Source organism: Leucoraja erinacea, chromosome 10 (assembly GCF_028641065.1).
Source record: "Leucoraja erinacea ecotype New England chromosome 10, Leri_hhj_1, whole genome shotgun sequence".
Taxonomy (NCBI): domain Eukaryota; kingdom Metazoa; phylum Chordata; class Chondrichthyes; order Rajiformes; family Rajidae; genus Leucoraja; species Leucoraja erinaceus.
Genome location: NC_073386.1, coordinates 9095589 through 9116786, shown reverse-complemented (window position 1 = coordinate 9116786; position 21198 = coordinate 9095589). Strand labels below are relative to the sequence as shown.

At 41.3% G+C, this 21198-nt stretch overlaps 1 protein-coding gene across 9 annotated transcripts in view; it reads right to left on the bottom strand.

Annotated features, from left to right (window-relative positions):
• Window positions 1-10902: 10902 nt before the first annotated feature.
• The window catches only part of ccdc18 (coiled-coil domain containing 18), a 78654-nt gene continuing 68358 nt past the window's right edge, over window positions 10903-21198 (bottom strand). For 8 of the 9 annotated variants that reach the window (XM_055641422.1, XM_055641425.1, XM_055641426.1 and 5 more), the window contains 3 exons: window positions 17509-17703; window positions 15878-16444; window positions 10903-11242 (listed from right to left, as the gene is read on the bottom strand). In XM_055641422.1, coding sequence (XP_055497397.1) covers window positions 11234-11242; window positions 15878-16444; window positions 17509-17703 — 771 coding nt within the window. In that variant the 3' untranslated portion in view covers window positions 10903-11233. The remainder of the gene's footprint in view (window positions 11243-15877; window positions 16445-17508; window positions 17704-21198) is intronic. The other variant, XM_055641423.1, reaches the window with a different exon arrangement.

Genomic DNA, 21198 nt, shown 5'->3' with positions numbered 1-21198 from the left:
CACTGGAATCAATTTGGTTTAAGCTAAGAAATGGTAAAGGCCACAGAACATTGGGAAGAATAATTTACAAGCCACCAAATACTAGTTGCAATATTGGGCAAGGCATTCAAAGTAGATAGGCACTTAAAAGGAGTAATACAGTAATTATGGGGAACTTTAACCTATATATAGAATGGGCAAAGCAATTTCATTATAATAAGTTGGAGGACATGTTTGTGGTATCTATATGAGATGACTTTCAAGATCAATATATTGAGAAACTAAATAAGAGAAAAGTAACTTTAGATCTGTCCTGTATAACTCTATCTCATTTTAATGCAATGGGAACGGGTTAATAAAAAATTATGTTTAGAGACGAATAAGAATGTTACCATGAGTTTGAAAACGATGTAGCTCAGTTTAAACTAGCCTGGTAAATCAAATAGATCTGAGGGGAGAATTCTTTGGTTGATTGAAAAAATACATTGAATGGTCTGAGGGTGGACAGTCAATGGTTAGCAATTATGCATTGACTGTCATAGCAATTATGCAAACGTTTCAGAAAATAATTATATTTATTTTAGGTCAAAAAAAGCAACAGAAAAAATGGTCTGTCTATAGTTGACCAAGGGAAATGAAAGATCCAAGGTTGAGAGTTATAAATTTGCCACAAATAACCATCAGTCTGAGGATTTCGAGTTGTTTGAAATTCCATGAAGGACGACCAAGAAATCGACAAAAAAAAAAATGCAAGATAAAAGATGAGAATAAACTGGAAATAAATAAAAAGTGCAAGAACGCCTGTAAGCATTTAAAAAGGAAAAGACTAATGAGCGAAAATTTAGATCCCCTATTTATATAGATGGGTGAATGTATAGAGGTGAATAAGGAAATGGCAAAGGAAGTAAACACTGCATCATAAACACAAAGTGCTGGAGCACCCAGTAGGTCAGGCAGCATCCGTGGAGGGAATGGATAGATGACATTTCAGGTCAGGACCCTTCTTCAGATTCATTTGCGTCACTTGGAAGACGACACGTAAACCTGCCACTTATATCGGAGAACAAAGGGTCAATTGAGAAAGAGGAATGAAACAAAAAGGAGTGCAACAAAAGAGGACTACAAACACTTAAATAGGCAAGGCTTGGAAAGATAGAGCCCGAATGTGGGCAAATGTGATTAGTGTAGATAGGCAAAAAGGTTGGTATGGAGGTGGTGGGCTGAAGGGTCAGGTTCTGTACAACTCTAGGTTGGAAACAGCTGATGGATCAAAACACTCGATCATATATATCCCTGAGTTTTGAAGGAGGTTGCAATAAAGACTGATCTTCACTAGGTTGTCATCTTCCAAGTCAGCTGATGGCTTACCCCTGTTCCTATATTTATGTTCTTATAACATTGGCTGTCGAACCACTTCTGCAATATAGTAAACTATGCATTTTTTTAAATAATTCCTGGCTGGGCGTCAACTTTAGTGCACAGTGTGGAACAAAACGTCCCCCTTCAACATTCCACATTAATAACAAAGAATTCCAAATATCTGTACTTGAATCTGTAAATTATGTACTTGTTGCATTCAAATTAACATAATTAAATGATAGGTTATCTGCTATAGGAAGGTAGAAATCCCAGTCAGGTAAAGGAACAAAGGCTTCTTTCCCCATACAATCACTAAAAGCAAAATAAATGCTGGAGGAATGCTTTGGATCAGGCAGCATCTGTGGAGGCCACGTTTTGGGTCGTGATCCTTCGTCAGTCTGAAGGGTCCCAACCCACGATAACGTATGTCCATCCCGTCCTCTGATGCTGCCTGACCTGCTGAGTTTCTCCAGCACTGTGTTTTTTTGCTCGATACCAGCATCTGTAGTGTGTCGTCTCTACACTAGACGTTGTGCCACCCGTCTGCAGAGCCATAGAAAAAGTAAGACAAACTTCACAAATCCATCACAGCAGAGATTTGCATATTGGCAAATTCAGAACATTACAGATATATAAAATAAATATCATCTGATTTCTCCCGGACAACAATTCCACCCCTCAGTCTCACTTTAAGAGAGATTCTGGCAAAGGCTAAGTGAAGATCGGAAAACAGAGAGCTGCGGAACAAGCGAAAAGCAGCTTTTTCCGAGATTCAGAATGAAAACCTTGAAATGCTCATGGGAGTCATGCGGAAAAAAGATCAGAAAGATCTCAAATTCAAACCATACCCCTGCATTAGTCACTACTTTCACGAGAATAGATCAGTGGGAAATAAAAACTGAAAATCATCTCCAGATATTTTACCAAAGAGCAATGAATAATTTTCAGAGGGAAAATTAAACTCTATGACAGGCTACTCCCAATCTCTATTGATTAAAAAAAATTGTTATTCTTTTTCTGCACTATCGTTTGCCACTGAAAAGTTGAGTGCACCTCATCCTTGATTATGCTGGTGGCCTTGCCGAGGCAGCGTGAAGTTCAAATGGAATCAATGGAAGGGAGGTTGGTTTGTGTGACGGTCTGGGCTGCGTCCACAATTCTCTGCAATTTCTTGCGGACTTGGATGGAGCTGTTCCCAAACCATAATTCTTTGCCGGATCGATTATGATCTGTTACCCCTGCCCATAATTCAATAACAAAACATTATTGGTTACAGAGTGTTGGCTATTCAGCTGGAAAGCAATCGTAGCAGAGTTTTAGCTTGATTGCTATCCCCAATATGCACCTATACCTAGAAGTAGTTTTCTCTCAAAGACACAAGGAACTGCAGATGCTGGTTCACAAAAAAAAAGACCAAGCGCCGGTGTACAAAGTAGCCTATCCTGAGGAGATTCTGCAATGGAGCAGTAAAATGGAGACGCAAGGAGCTGCAGATGCCGATTCCCAACATATAACAAAGTGCTGTGTATTCCAGCACTTTGTGTCATTTTTTGTAAATCAGCATCTGCAGTTCGTCATGTCTCCACTCTACTGACCTAATGTGAAATCTCAAGGTATCCCTACTTTGAAGATGTTCTCCACTCTCCCATACTCCAGTTTTCTCTTGCTGATTATTAATGCTGAATCTGAGGAGGGAGACTAAGGTTTTGTGCTTTGGATGATGCAGCTGATCAGTGAATATTAATCACCGAAGCACCGGGGAAGTACTGTATAAAGATGATCAACCTGAATTGGAGTAGCAGAAGCATTATTACTTCAACAGCTGTGACCACAGAAATTCAGAGAATGTGGAAATATCGTATGTCACAATGAACCACTTTAGTCGCGTTTGTTTTGCAGTCGTTTATAATTAAGTCAATGTCTATGGTTATTAAGCTTTTTTCTAAACTCTGCTTCTTTCTGCTCTTTGTACAATTATGTGTACATAGAATAAGAACGTTTGCATGTTAAGTGAATTGTGTAACAACCTGCATACCTGAAATATCCTTACTCTGATGGGAAGAAATGAGTCTGTGAAACTTATTGTAAATTATATACGGTGACTGAGAAATGTAAGGTCATGGATTTTGGTGTTAATAATAATAATAATAATAATTTGGTGTTAATAATAAGGTTATACAGACACTTTCAGCGAACATATCTACTGTTAAAAGTGCCAACACAGAATTTCAATCTATGTTTAACATACAGGGAACTGTTGAAATATTTGCGTTTAAGACGACAATATTGAACAAAGGGTTTGGACTTATCCCGTGTACATTATATCAGGAGAAAGGTTATAATTTTGATCGCATTCCAGCTCCTGTTGCTTGGTGACAGCTGATAAACACATGGCACAAATGTGAGAACAAGCTAACAAAAGTAAAGGAAACAGGATATGAAAAGGGAACTAAGAACAGCACGTAATACATTGAGAAAGTGCCAGCTGCAATCAGGCTTTGATGATCCTGAGCGACAAAATATTAGTTTTCTCAATATGTGTGCATTCATAACCACTTCCTAAGATGTTTCCTCAATAAAGTCAAACTTTCCACTGCTCGCAGAAAAAAAGAGAGAAAATAAAACTGGATTATCTGCTTTTGGCCCGAAACGTCGCCTATTTCCATTGCTCCATAGATGCTGCTGCACCCGCTGAGTTTCTCCAACAATTTTGTGTACCTTGGATTATCTGCTTTATATTTCTTAATCTATATTACTAAAAGTCTCACCTTGACTACTTCCTGTTGTTCTGTATATTGATTTTAGAAACTACGCTGCCACTTACGGCTGTGATTTTTCGCCATCTTACTCAGAGTCCCCCTCCGCTGCGCAGGACAAGAGGATTTTTCCCATCAATTAAAAATGAAAGAGTTATTTGTTTTTAGAAAATGTTGTGATTCTCTCTCCTAAAGGCCACGCACCACCCAGAGGGACTATAAAACCCGGAAATGTTGAGTGCCTCAGTCAGTCATTGCAAGACGGGGGAGCGAGAGGGTGACATCTTTCAGTCTGAGCTGTGAATAACACTGAACACATGTCTACTAAACTGTGAGTGGTTTTGCTGACCTGTCAGTGCCCTTAATGGTGGTGCAAGCTCAAAGGGCCGAATGGCCTACTCCTGTACCTATTTTCTATGTTTCTATGTTAATGTGGTTTGAAAATATAGTTTGGAAATGCTAAAGCTGTGTTGCCTTTGGTTTGAAAATGCTAAAGCTGTGTTGCCTAATTAAAGTTGCCTTGCTGAATTAAAGTTGCCTTGCCTAATTAAAGTTGCCTTGTCTAATTAAAGTTGCCTTGTCTAATTAAAGTTGCCTTGCTTAATTAAAGTTGCCTTGGCTTCTATATTATTAAAAGTCTAATCTCGACCACTTACTGTTTGCGCTTTATATTGATTTTAGAAAAAACGCTACTACGTACGGATGTGATTTTTGGCCATCTTACTCAGAGTCCGCCTCCGCTCATCAGGCGCCGAGGAATTTTCCCGTCGAACAAAAATAAGTTATTAGTGTTGAAAAAAGTTGAGATTCTCTCTCCTGTCAATCACACCATGAAGGCCATGCCCCTTCTAGTGGGAGGGGGGGGAGAGACTATAAAACCCAGAAGTGTGGGCGTGGCTCAGTCTCTGCAAGATGGAAGAGGGAGAGGTAACGACTCACAGTCTTTAGAGGCCTTGCACACTGCTTGAAGTGGTAAGAAATTGCACTTGAATTTGGTGGCCTTGCACCCTGCTTGAAATGAAATTTCAAAGAATAGCCATGAGTCAACTGCCAGCCCACCAGACGTGAGTGAGTGAGCTGCCAGCACAGCACGTTTGAGCGACTGAGCCGCCAGCCCAAGAATCCATTCGGCCATAATGTCCATACTAGCCCTCTGGAAACCAGTCCCTTCAGCCTACAACACCCATACTAGCCCTCCAGAAAGCCCCCCCACCCAACTGGTCACCAATATTGGACTTGGTGGAGAGGTGGAATATTGCGTGTGATGCTGGGACCCAATGGGTTCCACTTAGTCTAGTTCTTTATAAAATTAGCAAACAGGATATTTTAGTCAAAGGTAGACACAAATAGCTGGAGGAACTTAGCGGGACAGGCAGCATCTCTGGAGAGAATGGGTAATGCTTCGAGTCGAGAACCTTCTTCAGACTTATGAAGTAGGGTCTCGACCCGAAATGTCTTGTTGGTTAATATGCCTGTAAAGTTGCAGCAATAAAGAACTTATTTGTTCTGTTACTGCAGCACAACACAATTAAAAACCCTTGACTTGACTCTTGAAATGGCTTACTCTTGCTTCTATTTCATAAATTGTTATGTAAACGTGATACTGTGTGGAATTATATGCAGCATTTGAGGCAAACTTTATAACTTGTGGCAATAAACTCGTTGGAGATATTCCAGCAAACCAAAGTCTGAAACTTCTATATCATCTTCGAAAATGTTTTAATATAATGAGAGGTAGACAATTCTTTAATTATAAAACAAGGACTCTTCCTCCGGTTTATGTGTTCTTTAATTAAAAGGGAATTTGTTGCAAAAGAAAACTAAAATCATAACTGATTTGAAAAGTTAACTGAAAATGCTCACAAAGTAGGTCAAATGTTGGAATCTATAAGACATGGATGACTAAAGGCCAAAAACAGCAATTTGAATTAATGTTTTATGAATTGGCATGTATAGTGGTAAGTCTAAGGAAAACAGTCAGACATTCAGGACACCATAACATGGCTAAAGCTTTCTTTCTCTTCAGTCACCATGCCGCTCATAGGTCCAAAGAGCATCTGATGATTATAGTTTGTGTTCCTGTGAAAATTCATAAAGTTATAATGTACAGAAAGAGGTTTTTCAGTAAATCAAGTCTGTGCCAACCATTTGCACTAATACATGTTATGGCCACATTTCCATCAACTCCCAACAGATGTGCGACATCAAGGTGCTGCAGTGGACAGAGAGACGGAGAAGTGCCGGTGCGTGAGCTAGGAGCTCGCCTCCCATGTCCACAGACACTCTGGGGTTTCTGAGGTCGGCTCCGGGAGATGCCCCAACACATGGAGATTGGGGTGAGCGAGGCTCATTTGCAGGTCGATGTGTCGGTGGAGGGGGCCGCTGGAGATCTTGCAGCAGCCGGGGGAATCACGTGGATTTGGCACCGCTGGAGGCACCACAGAGGGAGAGTACGCGGGTCAGATGCTGCGGGCAGTGAAGCAGCGTTGAAGGACATCTACAGCATCACCAGGCCAGGCCAACCCCTGCAACACAGACCCAGTGCCATCGCCAGGACAATAGGCATTTAAGGCCATGATGAGACTCTACTTTTAAGAACGTTTAACTTGAAGGGCACAAGATGGTGTTGGAATCTTGGCGACTCTTTGGGTACTGCTTCAGTAGTGTCTACATTTTGCACACTATAATTGTTGTACTTCTGCATTTATTAATAATTGTGCTTAAATAAATGATTGCATTGAAATATATGCAAAACAAAGAATTTCACTGCATCTAGGTATATGTGACAATAAATCAATTGAACCATTGATGTGCCAATCATTTACACACCAAGAACAATTTACAGTGACCAATTAACCTAATAGTCCAAAAACATTTAGATGTTGAAGCATCTGGAGCAAACACACAAAGTCCCAGGAGAAGGTACAAACTCCACATGGACAGCAGCAGGAGTCAGGGTTGACCCCAGTAGTTGGCACTAAGAGGCAGAAGCTCCACCAGCTAAACTACTGAGCCATTACTCAGGACAATAAAGTCTGATGTTATCAAAACATGCAAGATCCTAAGGGAGCATGGCAGGATAGATGTTGAGATGTATCCCCAGGTAAGTGGAGTTAGTTCAATTTGGCATCATGGTCAGCAGACATCGAGGGCCAAAGGACCTGTTCTGTTCTGTAATGCTTTATGTTGCCACTACTGGAAGAGTCATGAAGAAAGGGAACCAGTTACAAGGTAAGGAGGTGAATATTTTAAAACTGTGGTGTGCAGGGACATCTTCTCCAGAGGGTGGTGAACGCCTGTAATTCTCTGTCCTGAGGGATTAGATCAGAGGAGGTATCTAAAGATGAGATCCATTTTTTTTAAAGATCAGAGAATTGTGGGCTATGTGGAACTGGCACAAAAATAGAGTTCAGGTCTGAGGTAGATCAGCCACAATAATAATCAACCACGATAATATTGAATGACAAGGCGGGGTTGAGGGGCCACGTGCTTACTCCTTGTCCTTATTTGCCCTTGTTCTTATTGAACCGCTGAAGAAAATAATTGTCCATTAGGAATACAATGCATTATTCAAAACAAATAGTTAATGAACAGCAAATTATCTTTTGAAGCCCGGGCTACTGAGTAATTTGATGGGTGCAATATTGAAGCAAAACCATGAGAAATGTTAACTATATCATGTCTTGTATGAGAGCTTTGTAACTTTACTTAGCTAAACAGATGCTTTGCAGACTTTTTCCTTTTGTGGTTTTGGAGAATTTATGAAATTCATGTTTGTGTGTGTCATCTATGTTTCTGAGCCTGTGATACTCCTGCAAGTAAGATTTTCATTGTACCTGTACCTGATTATACTTGGGCAAATGACAATTAATTGAAATTGACTTGACAGAACTAAAAAACTAATCGGTGATAAGCACAATATTAGTAAGTTATAGTCCAATAAAGTAAATGTTGTATTTAAAAAGTTCTACATTTTAAGGCCGGAGGGTGCAGCTGCTTATTGACTGAATCCAGAATATTATCAGCTTACAAATTCTTCTTTAGGGATATGCTTGAGACAAGGGAGACACTGTATTGCAGTGACTCTGCAAAATCTAGACCAATGAGTTGGAATAAATAAAAGCAGAAAATACTGTTAAAACTCATGTCAGGCAGCATCTGTAGAAAGAGAAGCAGTTATTGTTTCAGGCTAAAGATCCCTCATCAGAGCTAAGAGAGAAAACAGGTTAGTCTCGGTGGCAAAGGAGGTGGGATGAGCAATGGGTGTGACAAAGGGAATTTAAATTATATAGGCAGTTAACCCTTTTGGTTGGTATAATGTTTTGCTAATATTGTAAAGTTTAAGTAATATTCCTGGGCATTAACACCTCGGGTGAAATGTCATAGACCCAACACATAAATATAATAGTAGGTGTACCAGCTTTCTTAAAAGTTAAAAAAAGATTTGACATGTTAACAAATATTTGAACAAACATCAACAGATGCACTGTGGAAAGTATCTTGACTGGTGGTATCTTGGCCTGGTTGGCAATTCCAGTGCACCTAGTGCAAGGGGCTGCAGAGAGAGGTGGCCTCAGCTCGATCCACAATGAACACTGCCTTCTCCGACATCAAAATAATTTACATGAGATGCTGCTATCATCAAGGATCACCACCATCTGGGCCATGCCCTGTCTTGTTGCTACCATTCGACAGGAAATATACAAGCCTGAAACTCCAACCATCAGGTTCAGTGTTTTTTCACAAATGTCTGGCTTTGCCCAGTCTTTCCTTTTCATCGCCTTGTATAAATGATGCACAATTCTGTTCCGTGTGCTCTGAATCTACGTGCCTGTGGTGCTGCCGTAAGCAAGATTTTCATTGTACCTGTACCTCAACATACTTGTGCATTGGACAATAAATTCAACTTATCTGAATGCCAATAGATTAGGAACGGAGATGGTGCAATGACGCCTGGGATTTACATTATTTTTTTAAAGAAACAAACCAAAAATTAATTACAAAAAAAATTGCTGGAAATACTCAGCAGATCTGGCATCAACTACGGAGAGAGAAAAAAACATTCACTCTTTCAGGTCAGTGACCTTTCCCTCTCCACAGATCCTGCCTGGTCTGTTGAGCATTCATAGTATTTTGCTAGATTTCTCGTCCTCACTTCTTTTCTTCACAGAATCTGATTACTATTTGCCTAAAAATGTACTGGTAAAACAAGATTAATTTCCCAACAAACAAATTCTTGATACGTGCATCAACAACACAGGGACAATTTTCCTGACACCATGCCTAAGTCGTAAACCTGTTTATGAAATATCTCTGTTCTTCATGAGAAACAAATACATTAAGGATGGTTTCACCAACACTCAAGCTTACATCCATGCTCCAGAGACCATTTATAATCTTGAACTTCTGTCATTGCAATAACAAAATCACTATTCCAAGCTGTGTGTTATTATTTGAAGCAAACTAACAGCAAGAAGAGATAATAATAATAAGATTGGTGTCAGGCAATAATGCAAGTCCCTGTAAATTCTCTATTTAAACTTCAGTCTTAGACCATATAAATGTAAACTCTAAGTTCCAATCCTGCACTAATGGCAGAAAATGGACATGCCAAATACTCCAAAACAGAAATCACATTAGTTCTCTAGGAACTGCTCCAGTACTTCAAGCATGCATGTGGACCGGACTTTGAATAATGATGCCAAAAATGGCAGTGGCTGCATGTGTAATATATGCAAAAAGAATTTCACTTTGCAGTTGCATATAATAGGTGACAAATAACGCACCATTGAACAATGACAGGAAGTGTTTCTGTGTGTCTGTTGCCAGAATGTGTTGTATTCCACAGTGGTGTTAAGGCCCATTTTGGATCGCATCAGCAGATACAGAATTCCAATGATAATGTAGAGCCAACACATAAGGTGCTATAGACCAATTACGCCTTTTCACTAAAAGCATTTCTGGGATGATCATCGCTTTCAATTCCACTTTCCAAAGAAGTTGGAATTCTGTTGTTTGTGATATCGTCCAACGAGGGCTGCAACCTCACTTTGGAATCGGACACCATTCTGGCTTCGGAAATACAGAGCTGGTTTTGGATGGCCTGCTGTAGTGAGCATATCTATACTTCTCATTTGTCTTCACTTCTAAAGAATCTCTTCATTAAGTAAAATAAATTAAAAAATCATCATGCATTGAAAAAAGTTACTCAGGAAATTACCCTGCTCCATTTTTCAAGCTCCTGAGATCCTACCATAACTTCTAGAAAATAGCCTGCTGTGATTTCCATATTATCTAAACAACACACTCCACTCCTTTTTTTGCTTCCAAGGAAGCACTTCTATTCTAGTACCCATCCTAAGTGGCCTTATAATCTTATGTTGTTCACTTAACATGATGTATAGCACAAAGTGCTGGATTAACTCAGTAGGTTAGGCAGCATCTCTAGAGGACATGCATAGGTGATGTTTCAGGTCGGGACCCTTCTTCAGACTCTTTAAAGTTCCCCTCTCCTCTCCAACATGTTCTGTGAGATCCTCTTTCACTGCTCCCCCTCTGTGTTCATTTTACTATTCCACTGTGTAATCTCCTCAAAGGTTGTGCCTACTTTAAAGTTCTCCTCTCTCCAACTGTTGTGTGAGACCCTCTCTCACTGCTTCCCCTCTGTAGGGTTTGAAGAAGGGTCCCCAAACCAAAATGTATCCTATCCATCTCTTCCAGAGATGCTTCCTTGACCTGCTGAGTTACTCCACAAGTTTGTGTTCTTAAATGTGAATATGTTTATTTCTAAAAGATGAAAAACCATGCAGCAATGGAGAGGAGTTTATTTTACACAGAAAAAAAAAATTAAGCATTTCAATGAAATACATCTGTTTTATTTCTCTAAAAACAAATGCTCATCAAAAAAATTTAACTTTTCAACACCCACTTACGCAATAAATTAACTGCACGGCATTATGAAATTAGAGGTTTTATTGCCAAGCTTAGTTTGGCAAAAAGTCAATGCATTTCCTCCACTGCTCCACATTGCACAACAATGCCCCTTAGTTGGAACTTGTTGAACACTGGCATCTAACTTTATCTTCAACTTGTAGCTGATCCTCTTTTGTAACTGATCTTGCTCAGATTCTTCGGAAATATCATTCTTGCTACAACACATTGAAAATAAACAAAAAAGTTAAAGTTGCATTCCAAAAATACAACTCTTAAAACATTCTTCGGCCTTTTAAGTTGCTCAACTACTTTGCACAATTAATTATCAAGTCAAGTCAAGTCACATTTATTTATATAGCACATTTAAAAAACAACTCTCGTTGGCCAAAGTGCTTTACATTTGTTATAAGAATAGTATAAACAAACAAACTACATACATATATACATGTAGCCCTCGCTCAGTGGACGTTAGGAAAGGCTTGGGAGTATAGATAAGATCTTAGTCTTGACTTAAAAGAGTCGATGGAGGGGGCAGTTCTGATGCTGTTCCAGTCTAGGGGCTGCAACCGCAAAGGCGCGGTCGCCCCTGAGCTTATGCCTAGACCGCGGGATATTCAGCAGCCCCAAGTCGGCCGATCTGAGGGGCCTGGAGGTGGAGTGGTGGGTGAGAAGACTTTTAATGTAGGAGGGGGCAAGCCCATTGAGGGCTTTGTAGACATAGAGGAGGGACTTGAAATGTGTATGGAACCGCACAGGGAGCCAGTGGAGAGAGGCCAGGATCGGGGTGATGTGGTTCCTTTTTCGGGTGCCCGTCAGGTGTCTCGCTGCGGCGTTTTGGACCAGTTGCAGGCGGGACAGGGAAGATTGGCTGATGCCAGTGTAAAGAGTTGCAGTAATCTAGGCGGGAGGAGATAAATGTGTGGATGATCTTTTCGAGGTCATCAAAGTGGAGGAATAGTTTAATTTTAGCTATCGTCCGAAGCTGAAAGAAGCTAGCTTTTATCACGGCATTGACTTGTTTGTCAAATTTCAGTGCTGAGTCAAATATCACGCCGAGGTTTTTGACGTGAGGTTTGAGTAATGGGGTAAGGCTTCCAAGACTGCCTGCTATCATTTTGATTGAGTCCGAGGGGCTGAGAAGGATGACCTCAGACTTACTCCCATTTAGTTGGAGGAAGTTCTGGGCCATCCAGCACTTTATATCCTCGAGGCGGCGGGTAAGGTTAAGTAGATTTGATTGGTTTTTTGGCTTCAGGGGGAGATAAAGTTGTGTATCGTCTGCGTAGCAATGGAAGGAAATGCCGTGCCTTTCAATTACTTGGCCTAAGGGGAGCATATACAGGGAGAAGAGAATGGGGCCAAGGATGAAACCTTGTGGAACCCCACAGCAGAGATTTATCATCTCAATTTGGGTAACAACTTCAAACCAATTGAAAATTCAAACTGTGTTTAAAAGATGCATGGAAAAAAGAAACTGAATTAGTTGAAAAGAAACACAGGAGATAGAATCCTAGTGATGTTAAATGAAGCTTGGAAAACAAAGTCTAGTGAATTTAAAAGGAATGCAGGAAACAGAATCCCTGTGTGTTTAAACAAGCATTGAGTTTAACTAAATACCAAGATGATTAAAATAGTTCTACTGCAGTAAGTAAAACAGTAAGTAACCTAATAGTAATAATACTTTAGGAACGTTGTTGGCAAGAGCCAGTTCTGCTGGCGGAGGAGAATGTTTGTAGAGGGAAATTGGCTAGCAATCAATGAAGAACCGGAGTGCCTTAAGGCCTTCCTGGTGGGGGATGGTGGTGTAGAGGGACTAAATGCCCACAGTAAAGATGAGGGAACGGGAACTTGGAAACTGAAAGGGTGTAGACAACAGGCAAAGACAATGGGTGCAGGAGTAGGCCATTCAGCCCTTCGAGCCAGCATCGCCATTCAATGTGATTATGGCTGATCATCCCCAATCAGTACCCCGTACCTGCCTTTTCCCCATATCCGCTGACCGCTATCTTTAAAAGCCTTATCTAGCTCTCTCTTGAAAGTATCCAGAGAACCAGCCTCCACCACCCTCTGAGACAGAGAATTCCACAGACTCACAACTCTCTGGGAGAAAAAGTGTTTCCTCGTCTCCGTTCTAAATGGCTTACCCCTTATTCTTAAACTGTGGCCCCTGGTTCTGGACTCCCCCAACATCGGGAACATGTTTCCTGCCTCTAGCGTGTCCAAACCTTTAATAATCTTATATGTTTCAACGAGATACCCTCTCATCCTTCTAGACTCCAGAGTATACAAGCCCAGCCAATCCATTCTCTCAGCATATGATAGTCCCGGGAATTAACCTTGTAAAGTTATGCTGCTCCCTCAATAGCAAGAATCTCCTTCTTCAAATTAGGGGACCAAAACTGCATACAATACTCCAGGTGTGGTCTCACTAGGGCCCTATACAACTGCAGAAGGACCTCTTTGCTCCTATGCTCAATGCCTCTTGTTATAAAGGCCAACATACCATTCACTTTCTTCACTGCTTGCTGTACCTGCATGCTTGCTTTCATTGACTGATGAACAAGCACCCCCAGATCCCGTGTACTTCCCCTTTTCCTAACTTGACACCATTTAGATTGTAATCTGCCTTCATGTTTTTGCTACCAAAGTGGAAAACCTCACATTTATCCACATTAAACTGCATATAACGCCATGCATCTGCGTGTAGGGTGTGCAAGGTTTCTTGGACATAGGTGGAAAGGGATTGGACGGGGAGTTGTTGGATGCAATCGATGTACGTGGAAATGATTTCAGATGGGCAGGAGCAAGCAAAAACAATGGGTCTGCCAAGGCAGTTCTGCTTACGGATTTTGGGGAGAAGGTAAAAGTGGATCGTGCAGGACTGGGGAACGATAAGGTTGGCTGTGGATTGCAAACAGCTGGAAGTGATAAAATCAGAGATAGTCTGGGAGATCATTGCCTGGTGCTCATCTGTGGATTGCTCTTTCAAAGGCCAAACTCCGACACCTTCTCTATTATTTGCAGAGATAAAACAATTTACATATATATAATACCAAGTGTATGTGTATATATATGTGTGGTGTGTGTGTTGGGTCTGTGTCCCCCAACGTGTGTTGTTGTGTGTGTGGTGGGGGGGGGGGGGGGGGGGGTGTGTGTATATATATATATATAGACCAAGTGCGGTTGGGTCACGCAGCGTCACGCAGCGTCACACACACTAACTATCCCCCCCCCCACTCACTCACGCTAATTACCCCCTTGATATATTAATATTATTAATTTGCTTTTACTTTTAACCCCATAACTTGCAGTCACATCTAGAGAGGGGCGGGGGTAGAGAGTGGGGGCACCCTAGACTACTGACGCATAGCCCCCAACTTGCAGTCACATCTAGAGAGAGGGGAGGGGGGGTAGAGAGTGTGGGGGGGAGGAGAGAGAGAAGCAGAGAGAGAAGGGGCAGACAGAAGAGACAGGGGGGGGGGGGAGGGGGGGGGAGGGGGAGGGGGGGGGGTGGGGGGAGGGGGGGAGGGGGGGGCGGAGGGAGAGAGGGGGGGTGGGGGGGGTGAGGAAAGGGGGGGGTGGGGAGGAGAGGAGAGGGGGGGAGAGGAAGGGGGGGGGGGGAGAACCTAAAAAAACATTTTAGAACCAAAAGAGACACATCTGCAAGCATTGTAGAACCAAAAGAGACACTTTTTGCAAACATTTTAGAACCAATAAACACTTTCTGCAAACATTTTAGAACCAATAGACACATTCTGCAGTGTTTAAGAGGGAACTGCAGATGCTGGGGAATCGAAGGTTACACAAAAATCTGGAGAAACTCAGCGGGTGCAGCAGCATCTATGGAGCGAAGGAAATAGGCAACGTTTCGGGCCGAAACCCTGCTTCAGACAGTCTGAAGAAGGGTTTCGGCTCGACACATTCTGCAAGCGTTTTAGAACCACTAAGGACACTTACATGTGAGTAGACATGTGTTCAGTGTTATTCACAGCTCAGAGAAACGTGACCCTCTGCCTTCCTCCAGCTTGCAGACACTGATTGAGGCACACCACTTCCTGGTTTTATAGTCCCTCCCCCCTGCCGCCGCCAGCAGGGGCAGCAGAGAGAATGGGGAATTTTGTAAAATCATTAATATCTCTGTCATTTTTCATCGACAGGAAGAATCCTCTGCACTCATACGGCAGAGGGGGGCTCTGAGCAAGGTGGCCAAAAATGACGGCCATAGGTGGCGGCGTTCTCTCGGAAATCGCAGCACAGATGGCCAAAACCGGTCAAGAACAGACTTTTAGTAATATAGATAAGATATATATATATATAAAACTAAAAGTCTCATCTTGTATGTATGTATGTTCCCGAAATACAGCCAAAATGGTACAGGATAGCGCAACTATTTTAGGGGCTCCTTACTCACCATTTGCTTGCGGTGTGCAGTATCAAGTTTTGTTCGATTTTACAAAGTAAATCCCTTTATAAACGTTAATTAACTTTCTACCGTGAACGGCAGTGCACTCCCGCTTGCCAGGCCCGTCACAGCTCCTGTGCAGTTGTAGGAGGGTTACCGGGCCTGGTATCTGTGTGTGCGCAGTTGGGGGGGGGGGGGGGGGTTGCCAAGCCAGGCGCCATTTTGAGTTCGCCATTATGATCTCATACATACATGTGTACTTGACTGGCGTCACAATGGGGACCCAACAGGTCCACGGGTTGTCTAGAACTGATTAAAGTGATACTCCCACACGTGGTGCTCATTTCACTTATTCAAATTTCATTGCATAGAGCATGACTATGCTAACAAGTTGTAATGGAACCATTTGGCGAGGAAATACATTACTTAAGAAGCATACAACACACACCTCGTTTGGCATTCTGCACCTTCCTGCTGAACATTCTTCTACTCTTGATTTAATCTGTTCACTAGACAATCTTGGTGACATGTCAACTGGGGCGTCCTCCGCAATATTATTTCGCTCCATGGCACTTAAATGATTGAACACTCCACTTAAACTTTCCAAGTCACTATTGCTAGCCAGGTTAGCGAATTCCAAATCCTCTTCAGTTTCTGCTTTAGGGGAGCTGGAGAATAATGCGGCACCCTCTGGTTGCGTTGGACAGGAAGTATCCATCATATCCTGTACGCTGATGTTTCTGGGGTTAAAAGATTGTTCAAGTAATTCTCGAATCCTATTCGAGCAATTCAGAGAATTTAATGCTGAACCAATATCAGTCCCGTACATCTCACCAACGCTGAACAACCTGTTCATATTTGTGGCAAGAGGGTAGAAGCTCCGAGCTTGCATCGTGGAGTCTTTTCTATTCTCAGGTTCACGTTGAGATTGCAACATGGGAGAAGGCAGCTGCTGCTTTCCCAGCGCCCTTTCAAATCCAGAAATTTTGACTTGCAGCCTTGCTACTTCAGATTCCTACAATTAAAAATGAGAAACAACAGCATGTTATGCCAAGGTCTTTTTGATATTGCTCATCCTGGTGCAACACCTCTTTCAAGTTCAGCAATGACAAATTTACTGTGAACATTTTGAAAAGTGCAGAATTTTAGGTTCAATTAAAATATTGACTTTTACCAATGAAGTATTATGCATTTAATGTAGTATAAAATTACAACACAAATGCAATTAAATTGCTGGTATGTTTACTGAATGTGCATTACACATGAATGCTAATTTTCACTTTTACCGGGTGGGGTTCCTTTGAATTGTCAGACCATGAAACTCCCTGTGTGATTGTGCAAACATTTCAAACGGAAATAATTATGAAAAATGCAGAATCCTAGTCTTATTTTTGAAACCTTCCATATATCAACCCAGCCTTATCTACCTTTGTAACTGATCTACCATTTTGATTTAATCCCCTTCAACCCCAGCAACGGACTGTTCCGGCTGCTACGGTCAGGCAAACGCCTCCGTTGCCATGCTGTGAGAACAGAGAGGATGAGGAGTTTTTTCCCAGAGGCCATTAGGACTGTAAACTCCTATCTCACCAGGGACTAACTTTACTGTACCATCTTACTGTTTTTTAAAATTGAGTTTTTTTCCTTTATCTTTCCTCCCACAAATATGTAATATGTGAAGATGTGATTCTGTTCCATTCTGTTTGTAGTTTGTTTGTTTTTTTTTTGCACAATCCGCGAGCATTGCCACTTTTCATTTCACTGCACATCTCGTATGTGTATGTGACGAATAAACTTGACTTGACTAATTTGTTTCATTACTGGCAGCACAATTTTGAGCTGTTGGTTCCTTATCTTTGCAATTCCCTCTCGAAACTATTTTACTCCACGTAGCATACCCCCTTCCACACCTTTCAATGCATTTTCAAACACATTGCTTTTCAATTTCTCCAGTTTCCACTTAGGGTTCTATTTGTCATACTCTGTAGCGTGTCTTGAATTTATTTTGGTATTCTGGCATTAATTCTGTTGCCAAGAGATACATTTTTGTTTCATGTCTCAACCAAGCTAAAAGCCTACCTTAATTATAAGAGCTTCTTTCGCAGCACTTATCACCTCCCTTTGAGTGTGGAGTTCTGACTCAAGATGTTGGGTAGTTTTCTGGCTTTTGTCGAGCTGCTGCTTCAATTGTAGCACCTGTTCATAGGATATATGGGTAGTGGAGTTCTCCTCAGATGCTAATAGTTGCGGCCTGCTTTCTTTGAGCACTATGATCTGCAAAATAAATGAACATTGACGTTTAGCGATTAGTGTCAGGGTGTTGGAATCTGTCCCATCTCTCCACCACTAATGTCCACCTCAAATAGATGGCAAGGGAGTTTACTCTGTAATGTAAACAACAAATATTTCTCAGGCATATTGAAATATAGTTTTGCTGTAACAAGGTATAATGATATTTATATGACGCATAAAATGTCAAAAACGTTGAGTTGATTTGTTTATGAATGAAATAAACTGTAACATGGAAGAATCTAATTTCTGACCTTCCCCCAATGGCTCACTTATTTTGTTTGAGGAGTAGCTAAAATGCAGAGGCCAGAAAATGACCAACTTTAGTCCCGAATCTGATCTCACCGGGGGCAGTGTGAGCTGTCAAGCTGTAGACCAAACCAGGTTTTATGTTCATGAGCATTACCCAACAATCTTACTGAGAGTATATTCTTGGACATCAGGATAGGGCAGGATACAGCCAGCTCCATCAACTGGAAACCACTGAACACTTTCATATAAATGATGCCAGTTGATTAGATACCAGCAACTATGGAACTGTATTCCAGCAAGGAGTTAATATCTTTGGTTAACTTGAGAAAGGAAACACATGATATTGATTTTTAAAATGAGAGCAGGCAGTGTATAAAGAACTTTTATTTACATTAATGATTCAAAGAATTCACATTAACTGTGGAGTCTTCTTTCTTCCAGACAGATAGCCTTCAAATATCATGGCTTAAATAAATTAGTGTTCTCAAAATAGGAACTACTGCACTTTCTCATGTCTCATAAGATTACCCAAAATTGGGCATCTACCATTCCATCAAGAAGTTGAAAAGCACAAGGATGCAATGATGTTTTACAAGGTATAGTTTGCTCATAAAGTTATAAGAATCACACAAAAGCAAACCCAACTGAATCAATGGGTTATGTCCAGACAAATTATAATTAAATACAAAGCTTCTCTGATCTCTCCTTTCCCTCTGACTTACGAATATCTGTTCAACATCTTGGACTACACTAACTGAAATATGTTCAAATTAAATATTGGGAAGACTTAAGCCATTATCTTTAGTCATTGCCAAAAATATTCGATATTCATCCTTCTCACAGAAAAGTGGCTAAATTGGAACCTAAGAAGGGTCTCGACACGAAACGCCACCCATTCCTCCTCTCCAGAGATGCTGTCTGTCCCACTGAGTTACTCCAGCATTTTGTGTCTACCTTTGATTTAAACCAGCATTCTTTCCTACACACTATATACTATGTGACCCTGGTCCTATATTTGGTTCAGAATATGCAACCAGGACTTCAAGGGGAAAAAAATAATTGGTCATATTTATTACATTAAAACTTAACCAACAACAGCAAAAGAACAACTCAATTATTTGTTTAACATGTTAATTGCATTTTGGCTTTATGAAAATCCACATTTATAAAACAAAAAGGTTATGCATAAAAAAACCATATAGAACCAATATTATGGCTATGGTAGTAGGATGGCGATTTATTTAGAGTACAAAATGTTTTGCTGCAAACAAATATGCCATAAATTAGACCAAACTGCAGTATATATAACGTTAGCCTATTGATCAAACAGTTTTTTTTTTAAACGTTCTTCCCTTTGCCCTGTTTAAACTCAGTTTTCAGATTTGAAAATTAGACTGAAAAATGTCATGAAATTTACTTATATAAATAAAATAAATGTTGCCGACAGGGAAAAACCATGAAATTATAGGCTGCGGTCTTACACCAGTGGTAAGAAAATTATTGGAGATGTTGTTTAGGGTTAGGATTTATTCACATTAAGAAAAGCATGGACTTATGCAGGACAATCAGCTTGGCTCCGTGCAGGAAAAGTCATAACTTACAAACTTGATTGTGTATTCTGAAGGGGTGAGGAAGATGATTGATGAGGATTTTGTTTACACAGATTTTAGTAAAACATTCAATAAGATACCTCACGGCAGATTGATCCAGAAAGTTAAGGCACATAGAATCCAAGGAGATTTGGTAGATTGGTTTTGAGATTGCTTTTAAATGCAAAAGGAAGTGGAGGAAGGGTGTTTTTCTGACTGCAGGTCTGTTTGTTGCACAGGGATTAGTTATTTACGATATTTATAGACCACCAGGGGCGCCGGGAACATGGCAGCCCTGCCCGCAGTCTGTTCGTTCTTTCTTTCTTTTTGTTATTTTTTACTGCGTTAAAAGTTTGTTTTATTGTTCTTCGGTATATTTTATGTGATGGGAGGGGATCGGGGGAAACTTTTTTCAGGTTCTTAACTTCCCGGAGATGTGATCAATTTTCGGGTCACATTCTCCGGGCTCTGCGGTCTACCATCGCTGGAGCTGGAGGCCGCCTCGGACTGTCATGAGCCCCACCGCGGGGCGCGGACTTAACATCGGAGCAGATCCCTTGCCTGGGATCGCTCCCACCACGACCATCGTGGACTTACCATCTAGGGCTCGCAGTCTCGGGAGAGGCTAGTTGGGAGCTCCAACGCCACGGAAGGCTCGACCAGCCCCGACGCGAGGTTCGATCGCGCGGCGCGGGGGAGCTGACATTTCTCCGATGCGGGAGCAGATCGCCTTGATGCAGAGGGCCCGAACGCCGCCGGCTACGGGAGTCAAGACCGTCCCATCAACGGAGGGTCCCCAACCGTGGAAGAACAAAAGGAAGGACTTGAACTTTATTTTTCCTTCCATCACAGTGAGGAATGTTAAAATGGTGATGTTAAAATTTGTATTTGAGTGATTTGTTGCTTTTGATTGTATGACTGACCCAGCCAAAGAAATTACTCATATGTTGCAAAACATACTTGGCGAATAAAGTGTGATTCTGATTCTGATATTCTTAGCATCTATTTTAGTGTAAAAGTTCCTGGTCTTGATTAAATTCAGCAAAAAGGTAACAGACAAGAGAAAATCACGTAACTAGAACATGATTATATAATAATAATAATAATAATAATAATAAACGTTATTGTCATTGTAAACACATACAACAACATTCCAGGCGCACTGCCCGAGCGGAGTTCCAACGTAACAGATAAATAATAACGACAATGGAAACAACAAAAACGGCAAGAAAAATGTTGTCAAGTCAGAATGCGCAATATTTCACAGTCTGGTGTTGTGGCAGTACAAAATATTGGCTATGGGGGCTGTGTATTCAGTGCAGAGTTCAGATTGGTGATGGCCTTGGGGTAGAAACTGTCCCGTAATCTTGTGGTGAGTGATTTGATGGACCTGTAACGCTTTCCCGGGGCCAGAAGGGTAAACAAGTGATGTGCAGGATGAGATGAGTCATTTAGTGCGTGTGATGCCTTCCGCAGGCAACGAGAGCTATAGATTACTTCCAGGGCAGGCAGTTGTGTGTTGGTGATCTTCTGGGCTGTATTGATGACTCTCTGCAAAGCCTTTTTGTCAGCCGCAGAACTGTTGCCATACCATACCAGGATGCCATGTGTCAGGACACTATCTATGGAGCGACGGTAG